The sequence below is a fragment of the Netta rufina genome, assembly GCF_964035555.1.
Source record: "Netta rufina genome assembly, chromosome: 1".
Taxonomy (NCBI): Eukaryota; Metazoa; Chordata; class Aves; order Anseriformes; family Anatidae; genus Netta; species Netta rufina.
Window position 1 is genome coordinate 199973692 of NC_140123.1, and position 21088 is coordinate 199994779.

The window sequence follows — 21088 nt, forward strand, 5'->3', positions numbered from 1 at the left end:
CTTCCTGTGGCACTTTCAGACGTGATATAAAAGCTTTCTCTAAACAAAGAGCAAGCTCGGAAAGTGATTTTAATTAGGTCATTCTTAGTCAAGTCTCAATGATTTTCCTCAGTTTACTCTTAGAAAACTCTTTCTAACCTCCTTTCCAGCCAACCCTCCCTGAAAAGCTGGGGCCTATCTGGCAGCAGATCCCAGCCCCTGTGCTCAGGACAGAGCCACAGCCCCCTGCAATTCAGGTGGAGAGGGCAGGGAGCAGCACAAAGCATCACTGCCTGCACCTGCTGCAGTCCCTACAGAAAGCACCGGCTCCAGCACAATTTCACAGTAAAAAAATCTGAATTTGGTGGCAGAGCTGAGCAGGGCATGCAAGGGAGGTGACTGGGGAAGAGCTGTGGGTGTAGAAGAGTTGCACGGTCTTACTAGCCTTGGTCCCAAGCTAACATTTCTCCTTTGAATTACCACAAAGGAGAGGAAAGGCAATAGTTACCCAAGCCCCCTGCTGCCCCACGCTGTTTTTTTTTTTTGAGGAAGGCTCAATGATCGTGAGGCCACCAGCACTTAAAAAAGCTCTCAAAAAGCATTTGGCTCACCTTGCACAGCCTTTGGAGTGCACCCTCTGGGCCCTGCTTTGAGGAGCTGCTGGTTTAGGGCTGGTGGAAGGGAAGCCAAGTGCTGGGCACCAACACATTTTCACTTCTCCAGCTGTCTGCGGTTGCCAGAAGCCCCGCTGTTTAAGACACTGTGTGCCCTAAACACTTGAAATGATATTTCAGGGGAACTTAATAAATGAAAATAAATAAAGAGAAGGTCCTCTGCGTAGACTTGGTGTGTGATTTTCCAGACAGAGAGGTCAGACACGTCAAATTTAGCCTCTAACTCCTGCCCTCGCTGACAGTTGTTGCATGCTCAGCGCTTTGATATGAAGACACTTGTCCAGGTGCCAAAGGAAGGATTTTTGAAGCCTGGTTTTGGCTCCTACTGCTGCAGATCAAAGTCTGACTTTGGGGAAGAAAAGGAAGCTTAATTAACTATATTACAGGTTTTCAAAGCAGATTTGACTTTTCAAAGGCTTTTGTAGTTTAGCAAAGTTGAGCCCCACGCTGTTTCCCATTCGGAGGTGCCCAGACTCTGCACAGGCACACTGAGTATTGAGTTATTACAACACAGGTTGATGTCATTCCCAGCAACTCCACGGAGCAGCTGTGACCAGCACAGAGCCAAGCCTGGGCTTTCACTGGGCAACAAGATGAGATTTAAACTAATTTGGCCTCAGCTGTGTCAGCAAAGAGAGGCAGGGCTTCCCCTACTGTGTTGGAGCAGCTTCTGAAACCACAGTACCACGATGAGTGGTTTACCATTCCTGGGGAAACTCTTTCCCAGCTGAAGCACACGAAGCAGCTCCCCATGTTTCAGGGAGGCTGCAGCATTGCTCCAACGGAGAAAAGGCGTGAGGTGTTTGAATTCACCTCCAGAAAGCAGGCAAAGAGCTAGTTAGCTGTGAGATGAGAATTTCTCCTAGCCGTTTCAGGTCAAAAAGAAAAGGGGTAGGAAACCACCTCTGCCTGCAGCTTCACTGTTAGTTTAATCAATAAAATTAACACTATAAAACTGCTTACCCAAGACCTGGTTACAAGACCGGTGTCACTGTCACTTTGCCAGCTGGGAGGGCTGCAGTGCTGCTGCCAAGACCACGATCCAAGAGAACCTGGAGAGAGGAAGTGGTGGAATTTGGCCTTGCGAAATATGAAGTGACTTCTGCTTCAGATTGTGCAGTAACCTTAAATTGTGACCTTACACTGGAACTGGCAAACCTTTCCAGCCTTTGTCCTGAGACTGCTTCTTGCTGCCTGTGCCCGAGGGGTGCCCCTGCTGCCCCCACAGCCCCTTCTGGGCTCTGGATCGGACCTGTGGAGCTCGGCAGGTTCCTCCTCCAGCTTTGCTTGCCAGTGGAGCTGCCCAGAAGGATTTTGTCAGCACCCCGTGGTGCCTTTCAGTGTGAATCAGACCCAGATGGGGCAAACTTACTCCAGCAGCCACTTCTGTGACTGTAACTGGAGTTGTGAGAGAATTAATCTTTTGCCTCAGCAGCTTCTGAGCAGGGAGAGCCACTGCTCTCCAGCCAGATTTCTGTGCTTTTTTGCCCTCAACATAAGTAACTTACCCAAATACTGCATTGCAAAAGCGTGTTATGCTGGCACAAAGTGACTGCCCCCAGGCTGAGCAGCTGATGCACTTCAAAAGAAACCTGAGCTGAAAATCAAAGAGGAATGACGACAGATGTGCTTCGTTTCATGATTTTTTTCCCCCTAATATCTCTTTTGATATACTTTTGGGTGGATATTAATATAAGGTTATTAATAACTGAACATATAATTAGATGGCATTAATATTATTACCATAAGGTTATATGCAAGATTATGTTTCAGGTCTCCAGCATCTTTCTCCACATGAAGGAAGCACAGCAAATCCATTTCTTGCAAGCCCTTAGTGTGAGCTCAGGTGCCACCAGGACAGCAGCTGAAGGTGGGGATTTCACTTTTCTTTTTGAAATGAAGAGGAAATTAGAGGGAAACCCTGTCTGGGGCTGTTTTATTTCAAGACTTCAGAAATAGCTTCCCAGAGGGCCCCTTTTCTTGTCTAATAGTCACTTTTGAGGATTTTTTTTTTTTTTAAACTACTCTCAATTATTTATTTCCTAGCTTTAAATACTACTTCCAGAAAAGCTTTTCCTCCCCAAAAACCAGGGAGCAAGGCTGCTTCACCCTAAGCTAACCCACAGCACCCTGACATTGCAGCAGCCCCAGTAAAGCTGCAGCAATTTCTGCAGCCCCAGGGCACAGAGCAGTGCCCACCTCGTGCCTTTTGCTCTGCCCTGCTCCCAGTTCCATCACTCCCTGACCCTGAGGATGAGGAGGAAGCCACAGACAAAGGTTTTTACCTTTTTGATCCCTGCTGCGTCAGCGAGAGGTGGGAGACTCCAGCTGCACCTCGTGGTTTTTCCCACGTGGGCATCGCAGGGCAGAATGAAGCAGGATCCTCACCATGGCTTGTAAAGGAAACGATAGCCCAGGAGAACGTTGCCCACACTTTCATCCTGCAAACACTTAATTTTAGTGACTATGCAGTGACTATGCAGTGAGCTGGGAAAATAAAATGAGGTGCAAGGGCTGGGTGCAAGGGCTGGGTGAGCCCAGCTTGCTGTGCCCTGCGTGGACTCTGCCATGAGAAGCTGACAGGCACAGAGGAAAGTCCTCTATGAGGACTTACTTTTGAGTGCTTACTCAAACAGGCATTAACTTCTCATTAACGTGGTTTTATCTGAATCTGAAGGCCTCGACTGATTAGTGCAGAGGGATAAAACGCTAAAGGTTTAATTTTTGCCAGTGTTCATAAAAGCCAGGGGAAGGTAATTTGTGGCAGCAGGGCCAGGTGTTCAAAATTAACATTGCAGCAGGAGCTGAGGGCTGAGGAGGTGTTTAACAGATCCAAACCCCAGCCTGGTTCCGTGGGAGGCTTTGTTGAGAACAGCTGGCTACCAGGGCCAGCTGGGCTTGTCATGGCACCTCCAGCCTGCCCTTGCTCCCAAGGATCAGTGGGAATGCTTGAGCTCGGTACCAAGCAGAGCCTGCAGGCTGCCCTGGCACCATGCAGGGTGTGCACTCACAAGGCAGCGTGCCCCAGCAGGCAGCTCCCATGCTGTTTCCTTCTGCTGGGCTGGAGCCACCTCTGGCACAAGGAAAATCTCCCCAGAAACAGAGTGAGGCACACAGACTCCATTACGAGTCCCAGCACTCCCTCATTTGCTGCTGGGGTTTAAGCAAAGCATTTTGGTTCAGTACCTTCACCCTTCTTTTGCATAGATTTGAGAATAGCGCTGCTGTTCCTCATCTCTCAAGGAAGAAAATACCTGGCCTACAGAGCACAGGCCTGCACGCACTGAAGATAAATGATTGCCTTTGGCAGTTTGATTTCTGCAGGAATTTCCCCTTCCACTGGCCCAAGAGATAGGAACTGGAAAACACGTGAGGCTTTCAACTTGCCAGCTGAAGGCTGATACTGCTGTGGATGGAACTTCAAATGAGAAACTCCTGCTGGTCTAAGAAAAACCATGTGGGAACCAGCTACAGACCAATTCCATTTGGTGATTCAGCAATGAGCTAGCAAGCATGCTGAGCAAGCACCTTACACCTCCTCTTCCTCAGATAAATACCACCCAGAGGCAGGGAGTGCTCGATTACGCAGCGTTTATTCTGGATGAGACAACAAGGGACACTTCCAAGCGCTGTCACAGCTCCATACGTGCAGTCACCAACCAGCGACACCTCCTGACCCAACAAACAGCACCAAAATGAGACTGAAATGAAGGCAATGTGCCAAGCAAAGCTGCCCAGCAGAAGCACCACCTGGAGATGAGGGCTCGAGTACACAGGTAAACCTGCCCAGATGCTTCAAGTGCAGGAACATTTTGCTTCCATCCCCTGTGCAAACAAGAGCCATTGATGAAGCCACTGTGACCTAAGAATGTGGCAGTTTCACCAAAACACAGAGATGCGGGTGGTATAAGGTACTTAAAAATCCCCTGTGATCCTGCTGGGATCACTCCTGCTTGGGCTGAGATGTCTCCTGTCCCCATAAGCAGCTGTGCCAGCATCCAAGGTCCACAAGGTAACAAATGGGAAGGTTTTCAGGAAGATTTAAAATGCCAGAAAAAAGGGAAAAGCTGTGCAACAGAATCACTCGGCTCTTTAAGACCACTCACAGGAGTGCCAGACTCATTAAAATGCCTTTTCTGAGGTGGGAGCTGCAGGGTTGTAGCTGTAGGAGTGTTGTAGTGCAGGTGGTGCTGGGAATCCAGCTGGGAAAGGGAAAGGCTTTTGTAAGGGCTCTGGTTAGCCTGCACTGCAGACACCTGGGGGCACAGAAGTTTTCTGAAGTCATAAGCCAAGGAAACAACTCCAGAACCACTTGAAACCTGTTCTTAAGGGTTCCAAGCGAGTAATTTTGGAGCTAATGAAGATCACTGTGTGGTTACAACCCTCTCACATCCCTTTTCAGCCAACAGCTGAAAAGGCACGAGGCTGACATCAAGCAGCACAACATTAATTTCACAAGTGCATACAGAATCAGACTTCTCAGTCAGAGCTCTCCCAGTTCATGATGATTTGTCCCTTAAAATTCTGGTGGGGTCATTCTACACTAGTCATTTAACATAAATTGTGGGATTACTCCATAGTACCTGTCTCTTTTCTAGGCTAAATCTTGTAAACAAGCTGTTACTAAGACAGAACAGACATGAAGGGGTATTTCACATGCAGCCTTTTCCAGGTAGTTTTAAAAAGATCAATGCTGAATGCTCATGCAGTGATCCAGTCAAGAGGAGACTTTGTGGATGTCCCTCTCATGAGAAATTGACTTCCTTGTTGATTCATCAAGCCAGAATCCTCCTGGCATTCCAGTAATGCGTGGGTTAGACATAGAAATCCTTCCTTATGTTGTGAAAGCACCAACTCCAGGTCACATCAGACTATTGAGGAATTTTGGTTGCTCTTCCCCTCTCGGTAAAAGTGTTTCTCCACCAATCTTTGGACCTTTTTTCTCCTAGAAATACAAATCATGGAGAAAGGAAGTTAAAAATGTAGTAAGAGGTTTCCCAGTTTTGTGACAGAAGTTGTGGTGGGCCTAAGTTATCTGATTAAACATTGACAGACCCTCTAGAAAACTTGACACTCTGAATTTTCACAGATCTGGTAAAAAGCAATTTCCCCATCCCCATGGTTAATTAAAACAAAGCTTCAAGAGCAGAAAGCAAAAGGAGAAACTCCACTAAACACAGTCTGCAGGTTCCTGTAGGGGTCTGATGAGGTGCAGAGCTGCTGGGCTTTGCTGGCAGGTCCCAAGGGCACTGAAGCAAAGCCTGGGACAAAAGGCAGAGTGCTGAGGTGCTCAGAAATTGGTGTCTTACCTTTAGCATCCCATCTCGCTCCCACTTGAAGAGGCCACAGGTGCTGAAAGATGAAGATGGGAGGTGAGGACCACTGCGGTGTGTTTGCTGAGGGCATCCAAAATAGGCCCCAGGCTTTTCCCACATCACTCAGCATGAAGGACATTTCAGTTTTAGGGCATGATGCTGTGACTCCCAGCACTTTACTTGTGAACGGACAGTACGAAAACCCAAGTCACAATTTCACAAGGCTCATTTCTTACCTGCAGGGCTTTTTGGGGAGCCTGTCAAGGGAAATAGCTCGGTTGCCACAAGGACATTTGAAAAATCGCTTGATGCCATCATGCCAGTGGTAGTCGTGGTTATCCTGCACGCACGTCTCCAGAGGCTTGAAGTAGGTGTAGTTACACTGTCAGGGAGAAGAAAGAGCTGCGACTGCTTCCCCAGCACACAGCGCCTGTTCTGTGGGCTGGGTACAGCTGAATATCCAAACCAAAGCCCCTCTGCCTTCTCCCATCTAGAGGTGCCCAACAGTCTGAGATCTGAGGGAGATGTTTTTGAAGGCACGGGGCTTCACTGACCGTGTAATATGGGGAATCAAGGGTGTTGGTCCCAAGCACTTCAGGGATAGTGCTGGTAAATGGATGCCAGAGCACCAATATCTGGGGAACTCACTGCCATAAACACCAAATCGATGTTGAGCACAGGACTAAAGCCTGCCATGCCAGCATCCTCATGTCTCAAAGTCCCTCAGGGCATGTGCTGCTCTCCAAAAGAATTGCAAGGAATAAAACCATCCCCATTTGATCCCTGAACTGGACTACGGCCAACTGAGTGACTGGTGGGAGGCTGCAGGATGATCCAGCACCATTTTGTACCATCTGCACCCCACTCCCCTGCTGTCACCCTGGCTCCACCTCACTTACTGTTTTGCACGTCACAACCCGACATTTCACTTCTTTAATGTTCCTCATCTTCTCTTCCATTTCTTCCTTTTTCACCAGGGGCTGAAAGTATTGTTCCTGCATCTCAGCCTCAGCCTGTGGGGGGAACAGGAAAAAGGGTTATGGGGAGAAAGATGGGAGAAGCCACTCCACATGTGACCCCTGGGCAAGTTACTGGGATTGTCTGGGGGAAGACTGCAGTCTAGGAGCCAGAGGAGGACCAAATATTTCTTGCTTTGAATAATCCGTGCTGTGCTCTACCACCACTGAGACATATGAGTGGAAGGGTTAAACAGCAGGCACTAGTGAAATGACCACACACCGTGCAGATAAAGGGGAGGCAGGCAGATGCAATGGATAAGATTGGTTCTTACCCAAAATATTACTCCTCAGCAGACCTTAAAATAACTAGGAATTCATAACACAACATATCCAAGACAAGAGCCCTGTGCCTCTGGAGAGCCAATATCCCCTGAGAACATGCTCAGCAGGGACCCTGATGGGAGAAACCCGAGCTCTTAGCTCTTCAGTGCAACCTTTACGTGGCCAAGATGACAAGAATTGAGGTAAGAAATAGGCACATGGCTAACTTGTTTTTAAAGGCAGGATTTCTTTGTTCATCCACTAACTGGGAAGCTTCACTGATTCTTGCAAACAGCAAAAAAAAAAAAAAAAAAAAGAGAGGTTGGCACCTTGACCTTAGCACAGGTACCATAATAATGTTGACTTGGAGGCAAGGTGCTCCGTGTGCTCAGACCCCTGATGCTACTCGTCAGGGTGATGTGGTACCTGGGGCATGTTTGGGTACCTGCTTCTTGCTGAAATCATTATGAGGAGTCCTATCAGCTCCCTAGGTCTAAGCCCTCAGTCATGGCTGGATGGAGGCCATACCTCTTTCAGGATACCCGTGTGCTTGGACTTGGCATTCAGGATTTTCTGGAACTCTTCTGACTGCAGATAGGCCAGCTGCTCACGTCGCTTCTTCTGGGCAGGCTCCAGTTCATCCACTTCTAGAAAAACAAAAGAGTTCAGTCCTCTAGAGACCAAGGTCAAAACAAGGTTGTGATTTCTAAGCATGGTCACTGGAGGTGGTTTTGGAAGTCTCAGATGTCTCAAGCAAATGTTCAGGTCAAGCAACAGACTTTAGTAGGTCAGGAGAATGTGACGCCAAGGCCAAAGATGGCTTCAGAGAAATAACAGCATTTTATAGGTAACATTGCACCTTCTCTCAAAGCTGTCTTTGACCCAGGAATAGTGCCCTGCTCAGCAGAACATAAGCACACTTTTTTCCATTCTAGAACATAACAGGACTTACCGTTGCTTGCATCTGTGTTCTGCGACTGGGCAACGTTTTTTTCAACTCTTTCAACAATTTCTAGGACATCATCGAGCTCAGCTCTTTTCCGCTTGACACTGTTTGGATCAGTTTTAGCAAGAACCTGGCCTTTTGCTCGCAGTCGCTGTATTGCAGCCAGCTAGAAAACAGGAAAGAGCAGTGAACGGGTTGGTGACCAGCCTAGCTCCAATGTTCCTACTTCCAGCAGTAGCAGAGGAAGTCTGTCAAATGGAGGAGGAAAGATCCACACAGAACAGAGCAAAGAGAAAACCAACAAAATCCCCAGCTCCTGATGACTCCTGTATTACCCCAGATCAAGCTTCCCTTATCCTCCCCTTCTTCACACTCAAAACCCACCCATTCGAAGAGCTGTTACCTTTTTGGCTTCTGCCAAGCCGCCCAGTTTTGGTGTTGGAGGTGGAGGCCCATCAAAGAAGAGGATGTCTTCTCCTTCTGAGAAGCCTGTGCCGAGCCTGGGCCTCTGAGGAGTTGACATTTTTGCAGCTTTGGGAAACTCTGCTCCAGGCGTTGGGGAAAGGTGTGAGGACTGCCCGGAGGAGGATGGGAGAGCAGGGCTGTCAGCTTTACTTGTGTTCTGGAGAAACCTTGTAAGGCAAAAGTAATCCACTCAGATAGTGACACAAGTCACAGAGACAGAAGGGTTCTTTCCAAAACAAACAAACAGAGAGAAACCTCAAATAAAGCTAGCAGGTAGGAGCTGAAAGATCACGAAGAAATGGACTTTTTTGTTGAATTGGTAGTTAAGCACATAAATACATAGGTTTACGTAAGTCGTGGCAGAGGTTGGACAGGTTCATGGAAAAAAAAAATCCTTTCAGGGGTACTGTAACAAAAAATCATCATGATTGGTACCTAGTTTTATTTTTCTCCTTCAGGTTCTGTTTTAGAACCTTTTGTTTTGGCTCTAGTTGAGCCTTTTGAGGCTACTAGGCTCTGCCAGTTTCAGTTTCATCCAGGATGGCCCTTATGGGGTTTTTCTTAGGTTTGTTAACAGAGATGCACTTGGCAAATTGTTAGGTTCAGAAGACCCTTTCAGGCCAGCAATGATCAGAACCAGGAGTCCTGACGCCAGCTTCCTACTCTAATCAACCTCTTCCCATCATGCCTCCCAGTTACTGGGCACCACTCCAGAGTATTTAGGTCTCTACTAAAACAAAAACCCCAGTGCAGTATTTCTATTTAAACGAAGTTTTTATGAAAAAAGCAAACTATCTCTGTACAATAACAGGCCACAGTAATGGACCCCTTCTTGTGAAAGTCAGCATGTGTTACCTCCTCTGAATCTCTTCAGATCGCTTTTTTCTGGCCTCCAGCAATTTCTGCTTCTGTTGCTTGAGCAGTGCTGATGCAGAGAGAGATTGGAAAGTGCCCCCTTGCTTATTTTCAGCATCTGGGAGAAATAAAAAAGAAAAAAAAAAACACCAGTGTTTGCTTAGAAGGAGCCAAGAGCTCTCAGGAGTGGGTTTTCCTTCAGGCACAAGGACACACCTGCTTTGGTCCAGTGCTTGCAGAGGTTTCGTGCTCCAAAGGTTGGCTGTGCCAGCAGTTCTTTGAACTCCTCAGAACACGGCATGGGCCTCTTTGCTGCACCTGGAGCAGAAGAGGCATAAATATAAGAGACTTGGAGCCAGAAAGGGAAGCAGACCTAGCTTCAGAGGGTTGGAAATAACCCCTGCAGGTCATCTGCTCAAGCACCCCCCAGAGCAGGACCAACTTCCTACATTATATTTGGTTGCTCAAGCACAGCACGTCACACAAATATTTCTACCTCTTCAGCAGTTTCATCAGTCAGCCCCCCCCAGCCTTGTTGATCTGTAGTGTTCCCACCATCCCCCTTTTTAAACAGTTTTTGCTTGAAAGCCCCACAACCATCAAATGTTATTCTTGGGGAATTAAGAGCAGCTAGAGAAATTACACAGGCTATGGTGCCTGAAATGGTGGCAACTGAAGGAACTAAAAGATGGATAAGACATCTAAGCAACGTCTGGAGCATGTGGTTTGAATAATCTGTCATCTGCTCTCCACTGAGTGTAAAGAAGGTGTAATATTAAGTGCTTTGCAGAAAAGAAACACAGGTAGAGAAGATCAGTGAATTTCCAAAGACTACGGGCGGAACATGCTTTGAAGATGACAAAAGAAAAGCACAAGAAACAGGCTAGGCACCCAGCAGGCCCCCTGCATTGCAGACCTGTCTCCGATTTATACTTAGTATTCCTCGGAAGCCTCCCAGACTAACAGAAGCCATCTATTTTAATCAATTAAAATAAATTCTCTGGTTCAAAGTTCTTAGAATTTCCAATTCCCATTAATCTGGCAAAGATCTTCTGTCATTGTCCAAAGACAGAACGGGAGACTTAATTCAGGGGCGCTGCTGAAAAAAGATGCACAAAGCCACACAGTTGCTTAGTTACATTTGCCTGGCAGCTGTGATCTCAAGAAGAAAGAGGAGTTTAGATCAATTAGGAAAGCAGCCTGCAAACGTCTATCTCTGTAGCAAACAAATTGCCAGATTCATTCAGGGTCCTGGGACACAGCTACACATCAAGTCAAAAAAATATCTGGAGGGTGAAGAGACTACACAGATAGTTAGGTACCAATTTTCTGCTTGGTTTCCTGGACAATTGCATCAACTCCTCTCACGACCAGATTGGAGAGAGTGGTTTGAACCTTCCTTTTTGGCGCGGCAGCTGCTGCACTAGAAAGAAGAAACAAAACCAGAACGTCAGGGTTTTTTTGGGGGTTGCTTCATTACTGTGGAGTCACACCAGTTATCAGATGGCAGTGGTATGGGAATTAAAGCAGTGTGTAAACACAGAGCTTGATCCAGCTGTGACTCAAGTCTTTCCACAGCTGTCTTCACTGGGATTTGGTTAAAGGGCCTGACCCCTCCACTTCAGTCTGTGATACACAGGGATCTACCAGCTTTGGTAACTTAATAATACACAGGGTGTACCACTGCCTCTTCATCGACACGGTGATATTGTGTCATTTCAGTCAAGGAAGGGAAGAGGAGGAAGAAGAAATACAGAATGCACCGACACTGAAACTGGAATTAAAATTTGATGAGTCACGACAAATTAGGGTAAGGGAATGGCACTGGAAAATACTCAACTTGAACGCTTGGGACCTCATGGTAAAGGTCATTTATCTACTGACACCCAATATCATCTGGCTTGAAAATACAGTATTAATTCAGAGATAAAAACACACCTGCCCACATCTTAGCACTGACTGATGAAATTTGCCTATCAGACAGCAGCTCTGTTACCTTGTGAGGCCAAAAGTATTACACCATACATGGGACATTTATTCCTGTTTGATGAATGCAGGTGAAAATGATGAAAAGGAACTCTAACTAAACAGCCACCCTTAAGAGAGAGCTTCATACTCATTTATATATGAGGGGGAAATTCTGTTCAAAATCTTAGACCTGTGCTTGAGCCCAAAGGAAACGTGTGGCTTGTCTTACACTGAGGCTGCGTATGCTGTTGAAGAGACTCCTCCATAGTAGAATCCATCCTGGCACAGCCTCTCCTTCAAAGTGGGATTTCTCCGAGCAATTTTTTTGGGAATGCGGCCCCCAGAGAAGGTAGACTGCAGATCTGCCCGCTTCGAGCTGAGCCTCTTGTACTGGGATTGTACGTGGTACTGACAATACTCACAGTCATTCTGAAAATAAATGGAAGAAGATTGTAGCAAAACATGATTAGATACAATTTACTTCATTCCCCTCACCCACACCTGTGGCTAAACTGAAGTCTCATCTCCATTGTAGCATTCCAGCAATCACCCAAATCAGCAAACATACGCTCACGCTCAGCAATAAAAAGTGAAATTAAAATTGCCTGTGCTAATCACGGGAAAAAAAAGCTTGTGTAAAGACTTCTTCCATCCCAGGAATTTTAAGGCCACTCCTTGGCTCAGGTCAACTGACGTTCCAGGTCCTCTTGACCAAATTCTGTGCTCCTGACTGAGCTGTATGCCATTTTCTTACTGCTATGAACACAAAGATAAACTGGAGCACGTTTCATGCACTGATTCCAAATTAATTCATCAGGTTTCAGCATCAATGCAGGGCAGTTTGGAACTTAAGTTAGTAAACTTGCCTGCCAGAGAAAGCAGTGTCATAAATGCACTCTCTCAGGGGATTCTTCTCACCAACAAAAAGAAATTACTCTTCTATTGTTGATATCCATCTGCCCCATGTTTGTATAGCTACAATTATCCCATAATTACACATCTTTTGTCACTAAGTAACCAAGCAGCCAATTCCTTCAGGAGGTCCTTCTGCCAGAGCCTCCATCTGGGTCTGTTCCAAGTGGCTGTGGAATATTTCACTGACACCGATAGCCCTGTGCACAGCCACTTCCTGGAGTGGGTCTGTAGTCACAGCCTTGAGTTGAGACCATTATCTTTCCACTGCAGCACTAGCTTTGCTTTTAGGGAGCTGCAGTGCCACTGCTACTGGGCTGTTAGGGAAACAGCTCTTTGGAGTTTCATTCCTCAGCTTTTCCACCCACTTTAATTACTCACAAGATCCAGAAAGAAGTAAAAGAGTTGGAGCATGAGTACAAAAGCAGCAGCTAAAATTTACCAACAGCTTCAGGATGTCCTAACTACTGAGGTACAAACCAGGTTCACTATCTGTGTGCAGGAACCACCATTCTTCTTCTTGGCTTTGCATGTACCCAGGTCCAGAGCTTCACCCATGAGCAGGATCTTCTGGGGATGGTCAACAGACAGGCACACCTAGAAAGAAATCAGAACATGTCTTGAGGAGGGGCTTCTCTCAAGATGTCACTGGTTTGCTTCTAGTCTAGTTTGGCACCTCTGGTATTAGCAGTGCAGCTTTAAAAAAATGCAGGCCTAGTTTAAGAAAGCCACAACATCCTGTTCAGGTTGAGAAAAAGGCTCAGTTAAAAACAAAAAAAGCAGATTTATTTCCCACAAGGAGATGAAGGATGTTGTGTTTCTATGCTCGGAGCCTCAGGAAAGCAAGCTGACAGCATCATGGCAACCGCATTTGGCAGCGGAGGAGAAGTGGAGATGGACTGGAATTCTCTGTCCCTCTCCATATGTCCAGATCCAGACAAAACTGTCTCCTGTGGGACAACAAAAGCATCATCTTCACGCCACCCAGAGATACTGGGACTTGTAGACAAGAAATATTCGGCAAAATCCGTTTTTATGTAGCTCTAAAGGTGTCCATTTTTAGCTAAGAAGAAACATTCAGTACAGGCCTTGCATTAAATCCGGTGCGCCTTCCTACTCACCAGCAGGCCTTTCTACAGCTTATTAATGTTAATTTCAGCAATTATATAGTTTAATAGACAATTAATGAGATTCTTAATTTTTCCATTTGGAGAATTTAAAATGCAAAACACCACATCACCAGCAACTAGACTGAAATTACCCTTGACAGAAGTCAGTAAAAACGGTTTCCATTCCAGTGCAATTAAAAAGACATTAAGAAAACATTTAACTTATTAGCAAAATGAAGCTACCTTACATGTTTTGATACATAAAGAAAAAGTAATTCATCATGTTCTGCATTTATAAGTAATTGATTAAACAAATGAAGTGCTATGTATCAACTTACTATACATAATATATGATTTGTTTTATAAATCAAAGACCTTTTTCAGCCACAGTTTTGGAACCAGGAAGCATTTCCAATCACATCTCATGCTTAAATTAGGGGAGAGAAATGAGCTTCCCCCTTTTTTCAGCTTGTCGAGATGTTTCAGCTGGACCAGGCACTGCACTGAAGTAGCTGAACAAACTGACAAGAAGATACAATTCCCACAAATCCAGAGGAGCTGACTGCTACCAAGAGCAGGTTAAACACTACAATGAACTTTGGTTTTAGATGTCTGATTGGACTTCTTGGAGTTAGTTTACCAAAAAGTCAAGAGCACATACACATCATGCAAATAGCTAGATCAGACTACTGTAATTTCAACCTTAACGTGTTATAAAGCTAAATCTCAGGCAGATATGAAAAAGTTCAGCTATGTTTTTTTGTTTGTTTTTTTCCCACAGCTGATGGGCAAGTGAAAAGTTCTCCCACCTCATCCGAGCCTTCTTTAGGTTTCATAGGATTAGCGTTGAGCAGCCCAATGACCATGCCTTGGTCTGTCTTCCAGTGCTCCTTATGGACATCACCAAACAAGAAGAGTGAGACAGACTGATTGAGATCCCGCAGGTCGTTCAGCCGCCAGATGCTGAAGGTTCTGCCCTGGAACGAACATTTGTTTTCCTTTCAGCTCTCAGCAAAGAGGACACTGATTGCATCCTCTCTTGCTGTCACACTGAACGAGTTATTCTAATTACTTTCCCTTGGGATTTCCTGGTTTAGACAAGCACAAACTGTAACCTCAGTAAAGGTTAGATACAATACATCCAGCCACACAGCCAGTTCTAGGATTCTTAGAGGCCAAACTAGTGCAACAATGCTGCTCTCACTAATCTTCCTGATATTAAAGCTGGACAGCACTCTGGCTTGTTGAATAACGAGGCTTTGACCCCACTGAACAATCAAAACCAAGGCATATTCAGTTCTGTTTCATCAGTGAAAGTCCACAGGTCATGCACCACACAGGGTAGAATGATCTCTAGGGAAATGCTGGAGGCACAACATGTTGCCACATTTAAACAAGAGAGCTGTCCAGAAAGACATTTTTTTGCACTGGTGTTTCCCATGTAACATGGCATAAATCTGTCGAAATTTTTTTCACCTGCGTATGCCACGGCTACACTTACACTAGTGCCCAGGACAGTTGCTCCAGATAAGCTGAGGACTTACCCTGAGGACTAAAAGCAGCATTACTGCATGAAGCCAGATGAGCCAAGCTCTTTAATACAGGAGCTTTTCAGTAACTACACAAAGGAAGCTGATTAAGTTGAAGACCTAATTAGTTTCTCAGGATAGAAGACCAGCATTTCATTGGGATACAACGAAGTTACTTACGTTGTTTGCGCTCTGAGGAGTGACCTTCTTTATTATAACTCCAAATGTCACCCAGTCTGTTTCCTCCAAGTTTTCTGTAGCAAGTTTGTTTTTCAGCTGGGACAGTCGGATCAGCTTCCTGTTAGCCATTTTTCTGTCCATTTCAGCTGATGAAACCCGGGGTTTTCTACATCAAATGAAAGCACGTAAAAAAGAACACATTCCATTACATAAATGGACAGGCACAAACAAAAATATTCAGCGTTCTCCTGAGAAAGACTGTCTCAAACCAAAATGTTTTTGTGCCTCGTTTCACCTTGAAACAAAACCCCTTAGCTCCAGATGCCGCCCAAATCCTGGAAAGCTACTAACCACACACTGTTCCTTGTCCAAATAGTCGCACTGTAACTTAGCCCCGAGCTTTCACTAACTCTTCTCGTTTCAGGAAGGACCAGGTATCACAGCTATCTGGAAATATGCTGCGAATCCAGCAGTTTCTGGTGAGTTTCTGGTGAGGAAGACATGGTAAGTATTCAGAGACCTCTTGTGGCTACAGCGAGTATGGGAATGGCGAGTGGCTCCTGAGGCTTCTCTGTGTGAAATGAAATCTGCTCTGCTGGGGCACAAGCAGGCCTTGTATGTGTCCACTGCTTAGGACATCTCAGGGAAGTAAGGGCTAATAAAATTATATTTTTTGTTAGAAAGAAGTGAAGATAAAAATAGGAACATGGTAATAAGCCATGTAAAAAGGTAATGTGAACTTTAACAACCAGACAATGCCGTGGCTTTGTGTTACAGCCTGTGCTGATGACTGACTAATCTGCCACAGTTAAGCAATGTATAAACAGCAAATCAGAAATCCAGTCCTCCGCTCTCCACCTTTGTGATTAGCATCGCTGGAGATTGGACTGATTGTGTTCTCTCTCCCATCACTTGAGGGTGATATCCCCAGAAAGAGGCGGGGATACTGCTGGGCTGCTGACCTTAATCTCAGCCCCGAGAAGGTTTCCACAGACACCGGCTGAGATGTTGTACTGGAGCACGTAGGCATCTGAGGAGTCTTCTCTCTGGTCACCTTATTGGGCGTGTTCCCTGGGGCAGACTTGAGAGGCTGGAATGCCAGACTGAGGACTTGTCGCGGAGGAGGAGTCTTGGTTTCTTTAGCAGGAAAAAAATAGGAAAAAAAAACAAATACAACTCTTGATAACAAAAGAAAATATCTAAATAAAAATAACATCAACTTACATCTGACCAGAAACAGAAGTCTAATTTAACAGAGCAGAGGAAAGACATTAATCAGTTTTATTGGTACAGGACTGGTCTCACAGTCATTTAGGAACTGACAGCTCCGGATCAGTTGTGTGTACTCAAGCAGTGAGTTCTGCCTCAACATGAGCTTCCCAGGGCAGGTAAGCTTAAAAGTACACGCTGCCAGTGTCCAAATTAACCATAGCAGCAGAGAGCATAGCACCCATTGCAAAGGACACAGTAATTAACTCTGTAATGAGCTTTGTTCTGCTGTGACCAGACTGCTCCTGGTGCACTGGCTGGTATAAAAACTACCCTGGATGTGTCTGCACTGCTGCTGTGACCTACACAGGTTTTTGACAAAAGCACAGTGTGTTTCAGTGAGAATGCTACCTGCTGAGGAGGCTTTTGATTTCTGGATTCCTCGCTTGGCTGTCAGTAAGGGATTGCCCAGCTGAGCCGAGAAACAGGGCGACTCTTGCAGCTTCTGAACTTTGATTTCCTTTAAGGGCAGACAGGGAGATTTACCTGGGCAAGAAAACCAAGAAGTATTTATGAGATCTTAGGATCTAGACTCAAATACTAAGGATTGTTCCAAACTCAGTAATTTTCTGAATAAAGAGGCCAAGTCAGGGTCCCACATGGAAATCCTTCAGCTAAACTTCCAGCATCTGAAATGCAACATCAAGAAAAACCCTGGTGATTCTTTCCCCTGATGACCCAAAACTCTGTATGCCACTGAAACCACAAAGCTGTGAAAAGCAGGCACATCCCCTTTTGCTTTTCAATTTCCCCCATGTAGTTTACTACTACACCCAGTGTGCTACAGCAATAAACACAGCTGTATTTTCTGGGCATACCGAGGTCTGCCAGCAAGAAGGAACACTTCCAGCAGAAGACCCCGGAGCACCTCAGTCACAGATTGCCCCACGAAGGATTAACAGATGATGCAGATGCCAAAACTGCAGCTCACTGATTTAGTCCATAGCTGCAGGAAACAATCTGCGTGGGAATACACCAGACCACCATTCCTCCTTGCTGCTCAGTGCTCACTTTAGATTAGCTGGAGTCTTGCCTGTAATTTGCATGTTGGTAGGCCAACAAATCAGGAACTCATTTAATTAGTCTCATTACCAGGGGTTTTCTTCTCAGGGCCTGAACTGGATTGCTGCCCAATAGCTGTCTTCTGCAACTGCTCCTGTAACGTCTTCATCTGTTCTTGCAATTTTCTCAGCTCAGCTAGGAAAGAAATAAGGAGGAAAAAAAAAGATAATAATGAAGACAGCGGGAAGCCATTGCAAGCAGGGATTTATGAAGTCTGGCAGTTTTACTACATCACAGAAGCCCAGAAAACAAAGCCTAGAGCCATGGTACAGATTTTGCTCTTATTCTACATAGCTCACAGTGAAGGAACACGTTTCTGTGCAGCCTGGAGCTGACTTGTATAAATACTTGACTTGTTTGGTATATGTTCCTTGACATGTTGCATGTATCTTTCCTAACGAAGACAATTTAAATTGCTGACAATTGCACTCCATAGCTAAAGAAGCGCTTCCAGTGTAAGCAAATACGTGCAAGGCTCAGGGACCAGCTCTGCTGCTACAACATTGGCTGCTATGGCAGAACCTCCCACCAGTAAGCCCTGTGATAGCAGGGGGAGTTATGCTGGTAAAAGATGCCAGGATGACAGCCCTAAAGACTGAAGCAATGTTGCTCTTCATCAGACAAGGCACAAGTACATAGGAAACCTTCCCTATCCTGTTCAGAGCTAGTTGAGTCTCCCTGGTTTACTCAGTCCCGTGTCCTTCTTTTAGGAAAATAAGTCGGTGAGTTTGGTTAATGAGCACTGAAAGCTGGATTTAGCACTGAAAACTGGATTTTGAATGCCTTGGTTGTTCACAAGAACTTTCTGTATTCCCTGTCTGGTTACTGTCCTAAACTGAGAAGCAGCAGGCTTCTGCCCATTAGCTTTCTTGAAAAAAGAAACATAGATATGACAAATCAGATAAAAGATGCTGTTACAAACCTTGCAATTCTTCATTAGTCTTCTCTTTTTCTTGACTGGGAGCTGAAGTGGAAACAGTTTCTTCTGCCTCCTCTTCTTCCAGCAGGTCATTCACGTCTCCAAACAGTGCAGCCAGGTTCTCCTTCTGCTCGTCAATTATGCTGTCCTCAGCACTGACCTCCTCAGTGTAGGATGCATCATCTTCTGCATCAAAGAGCTCATCGTATTCATCTGGTTCTCCCCCCTCATCCTTTGGGGCATCTTCCTCCTCAGGAGAATTCCCCTCCTCAGCTTCCTCACTTTCTTCCAGGAGGGAGGCCAGCAGGTCCAAGTCATCATCAGCTGAGGCAAAAATTAAACTCAATGTTACTTCTGTACATTTAGCGGAAAGCTGCCATGGAATAAAACATTCAAGATAGTCTAATCACAGGCTAGTGACAACCAAGACTAAATCAGAGCAACAAGTGGTATTTTTAAAGATTTGCTTCAACTTTGGCTGCAGGAAGATAAAGCAGCTTCTTGCCACCTGGTCAGATAGAAACGTGGTTGCAGACACTCTCCACTTATGATTCAGGGTGGTCAGCAGAAAGCTTGCAGGCCGCTTAGCACTGGCTTTTCCTCCTGGGCAGCTGCTTGAACAACAGCTTCTGTTACAAAGAAGTCTTAGGACTTGTTAAGGATAGCTGACAGCTCTACAAGGACACCCAAATGGCTTTTGGCAATAGGAGTTAAGGAGGAAGATGCCAGACAGGCAAAAAAGCATATCAGAGGATATGCTTTACTCAAGGAACAGCGTAGCAAAGGAATGTGGAGCAAAAGGACAAATAACTGGAAAAATAAAGAACAAGGAGAGGAATAGGACAGAGAGCAGAAATTAAATAGAGAACAAAACAAGGAACGTGTTTAGCATTTGCTGCTGAAGAAAAGAGAAATCCAGGGAAGAGGCAGAGCAGCCTCACACAAAGGCGACAGTGACAAAGGCAAGGGGCAACACCAGAAGTCTCTGGGAGAGGAGTCAGTGCAATGTAACTTCCTTCATTAAGAGGTTTACCAAGTTTTCTGGACAAAATTAACCAACTTATTGGTCAAAAGAGAGCTTCCCTACTGAAAGCAAACGAGCATTTTTACCCCTTACCTTCCATGATTTCACCAAGATCTCTTCAGGAGCTTGAGGTAAAATGCCCTCTGTCACGGGAGAACAGCATCCATACTGTCAGAAGGGATATAACCAGCTATATTGAGCTGCTCTGGCTCTTTATTAGACGTGCAAACCACGAATGTGGCTTTTCCTCACAGCTCCCGATGAGGGACCCACTGAATTCAACCCCCCCCCCCCCCCAAGCGCATTTTCTACAGCTGCAGCCCGAGCTCTGAGGCACTCAGGGCAGCAGAAAGGCATTATTTTTAGATAAAAAGCCTGGTCACGGGCAGGCTTAACGAAATGCTTACCGCTTTCTCCCACCTCATCGGTCAGACGGCGTAATTAGGTTTAATTAAACCCAAACTTTCCCTTCCCCCCCCCCCCCATCCCCTCACAGCCTACTCTCACCGCCGGCCGCGCGCTCGCCGCCGCCCGCCAAAACTCCAAGCGGGCCCCGCCCCTGCTCAGCGCATGCGCGCCGGCACCACCGGGCGCTGCGCCCGCGCCGTGTTTAGTCCTGGTAGCCATAGAGGGGCGCAGCCGGGCGCCATCTTGGTTGTGGGCAGATGGAGGGGTGGGGTGGGGTCTCATTTTTTTTGTTGTTTGTTTTTTTTTGGGTGAGCATCCAAGATTCTGTGAAAAATGAGATACCTGAATATGTATGAATTTAGTGTTTTCGTGTCACCATGTACAGAAATCGCCCCCAAATTAGTGGTTTAGTCTTGTTTTTGTTACTGGACACGGAAATCACCCCAAAATTGCTCCAAAAATGCGAGGAGGTGGGCTCAGACCACAAGGGTATTGTCAACCCTGCAGGATGATATATAAAAAAAAAAAAAAAAAAGAGATGGTGTTGCTGGTATTTGAAGGCCAGTGGTACCAGTACCTGGTTAGAAAAGGTAAATTAAGGACAAGACAGAAATTCTTTGGAACTGAAGGAATCATGAAGAAGTTCCAGCAGATGACTAGAAAAAATATGAAGATGCACTCAAATATCCTAAGCAAATAGAGAAATGTTCAGTTGGGTGATTGAAGTGATCTGTTAGGTGGTTGGAAGTCTCTGTTGGGCGGTTGAAAGGCTCTGTTGGGTGATTGAAGTGATCTGTTCAGTGGTTGAAAGGCTCCATTGGGTAGCTGAAAGGCTCAGTTGAGTGGTTGAGAGTCTCCGTTGGGTGGCTGAGAAGCTCAGTTAGGTGTCTGAAAGGCTTGGTTGGATGGATGCACCCACTTGGATGGATGCACGACAGACAACTTCAACCACTTGGGTGGTTGAAAGGCTCGGTTGGGTGGTTGTCCCAGTAAGGAGGACAGCCGTAGGACCTGGTTGCAGGCCGAGGTTTCCCTGACCCACTGGCCCCATCAGAGCTGCAGCAATTGCCCATAGCTCAGGCATATCCATCACCTTGCGCCCATCTTGTTGGATAGGAAGATGGGTGCCCATCTTCGTGGGTGGGAATCAATGGTACGTTTGGAGATACCTGGCTCTCCTACCCAGGCATTTCT

General features: G+C 45.9%; 1 protein-coding gene across 1 annotated transcript; it reads right to left on the bottom strand.

The window, feature by feature from the left end:
• Positions 1-5514: 5514 nt before the first annotated feature.
• On the bottom strand, positions 5515-19586 carry MCM10 (minichromosome maintenance 10 replication initiation factor; the record flags this gene model as incomplete). The annotated part of the gene is made up of 19 exons (XM_084306373.1): positions 5515-5598; positions 5963-6005; positions 6205-6350; positions 6868-6981; positions 7777-7895; positions 8201-8360; positions 8598-8826; positions 9515-9632; positions 9731-9832; positions 10837-10937; positions 11712-11911; positions 12875-12991; positions 14313-14480; positions 15213-15378; positions 16175-16349; positions 16833-16967; positions 17574-17678; positions 18466-18786; positions 19580-19586. 19 exons carry the CDS (start codon positions 19584-19586, stop codon positions 5515-5517), a joined length of 2610 nt encoding a protein of 869 aa, XP_084162499.1.
• Between the last annotated feature and the right edge of the window lie 1502 nt (positions 19587-21088).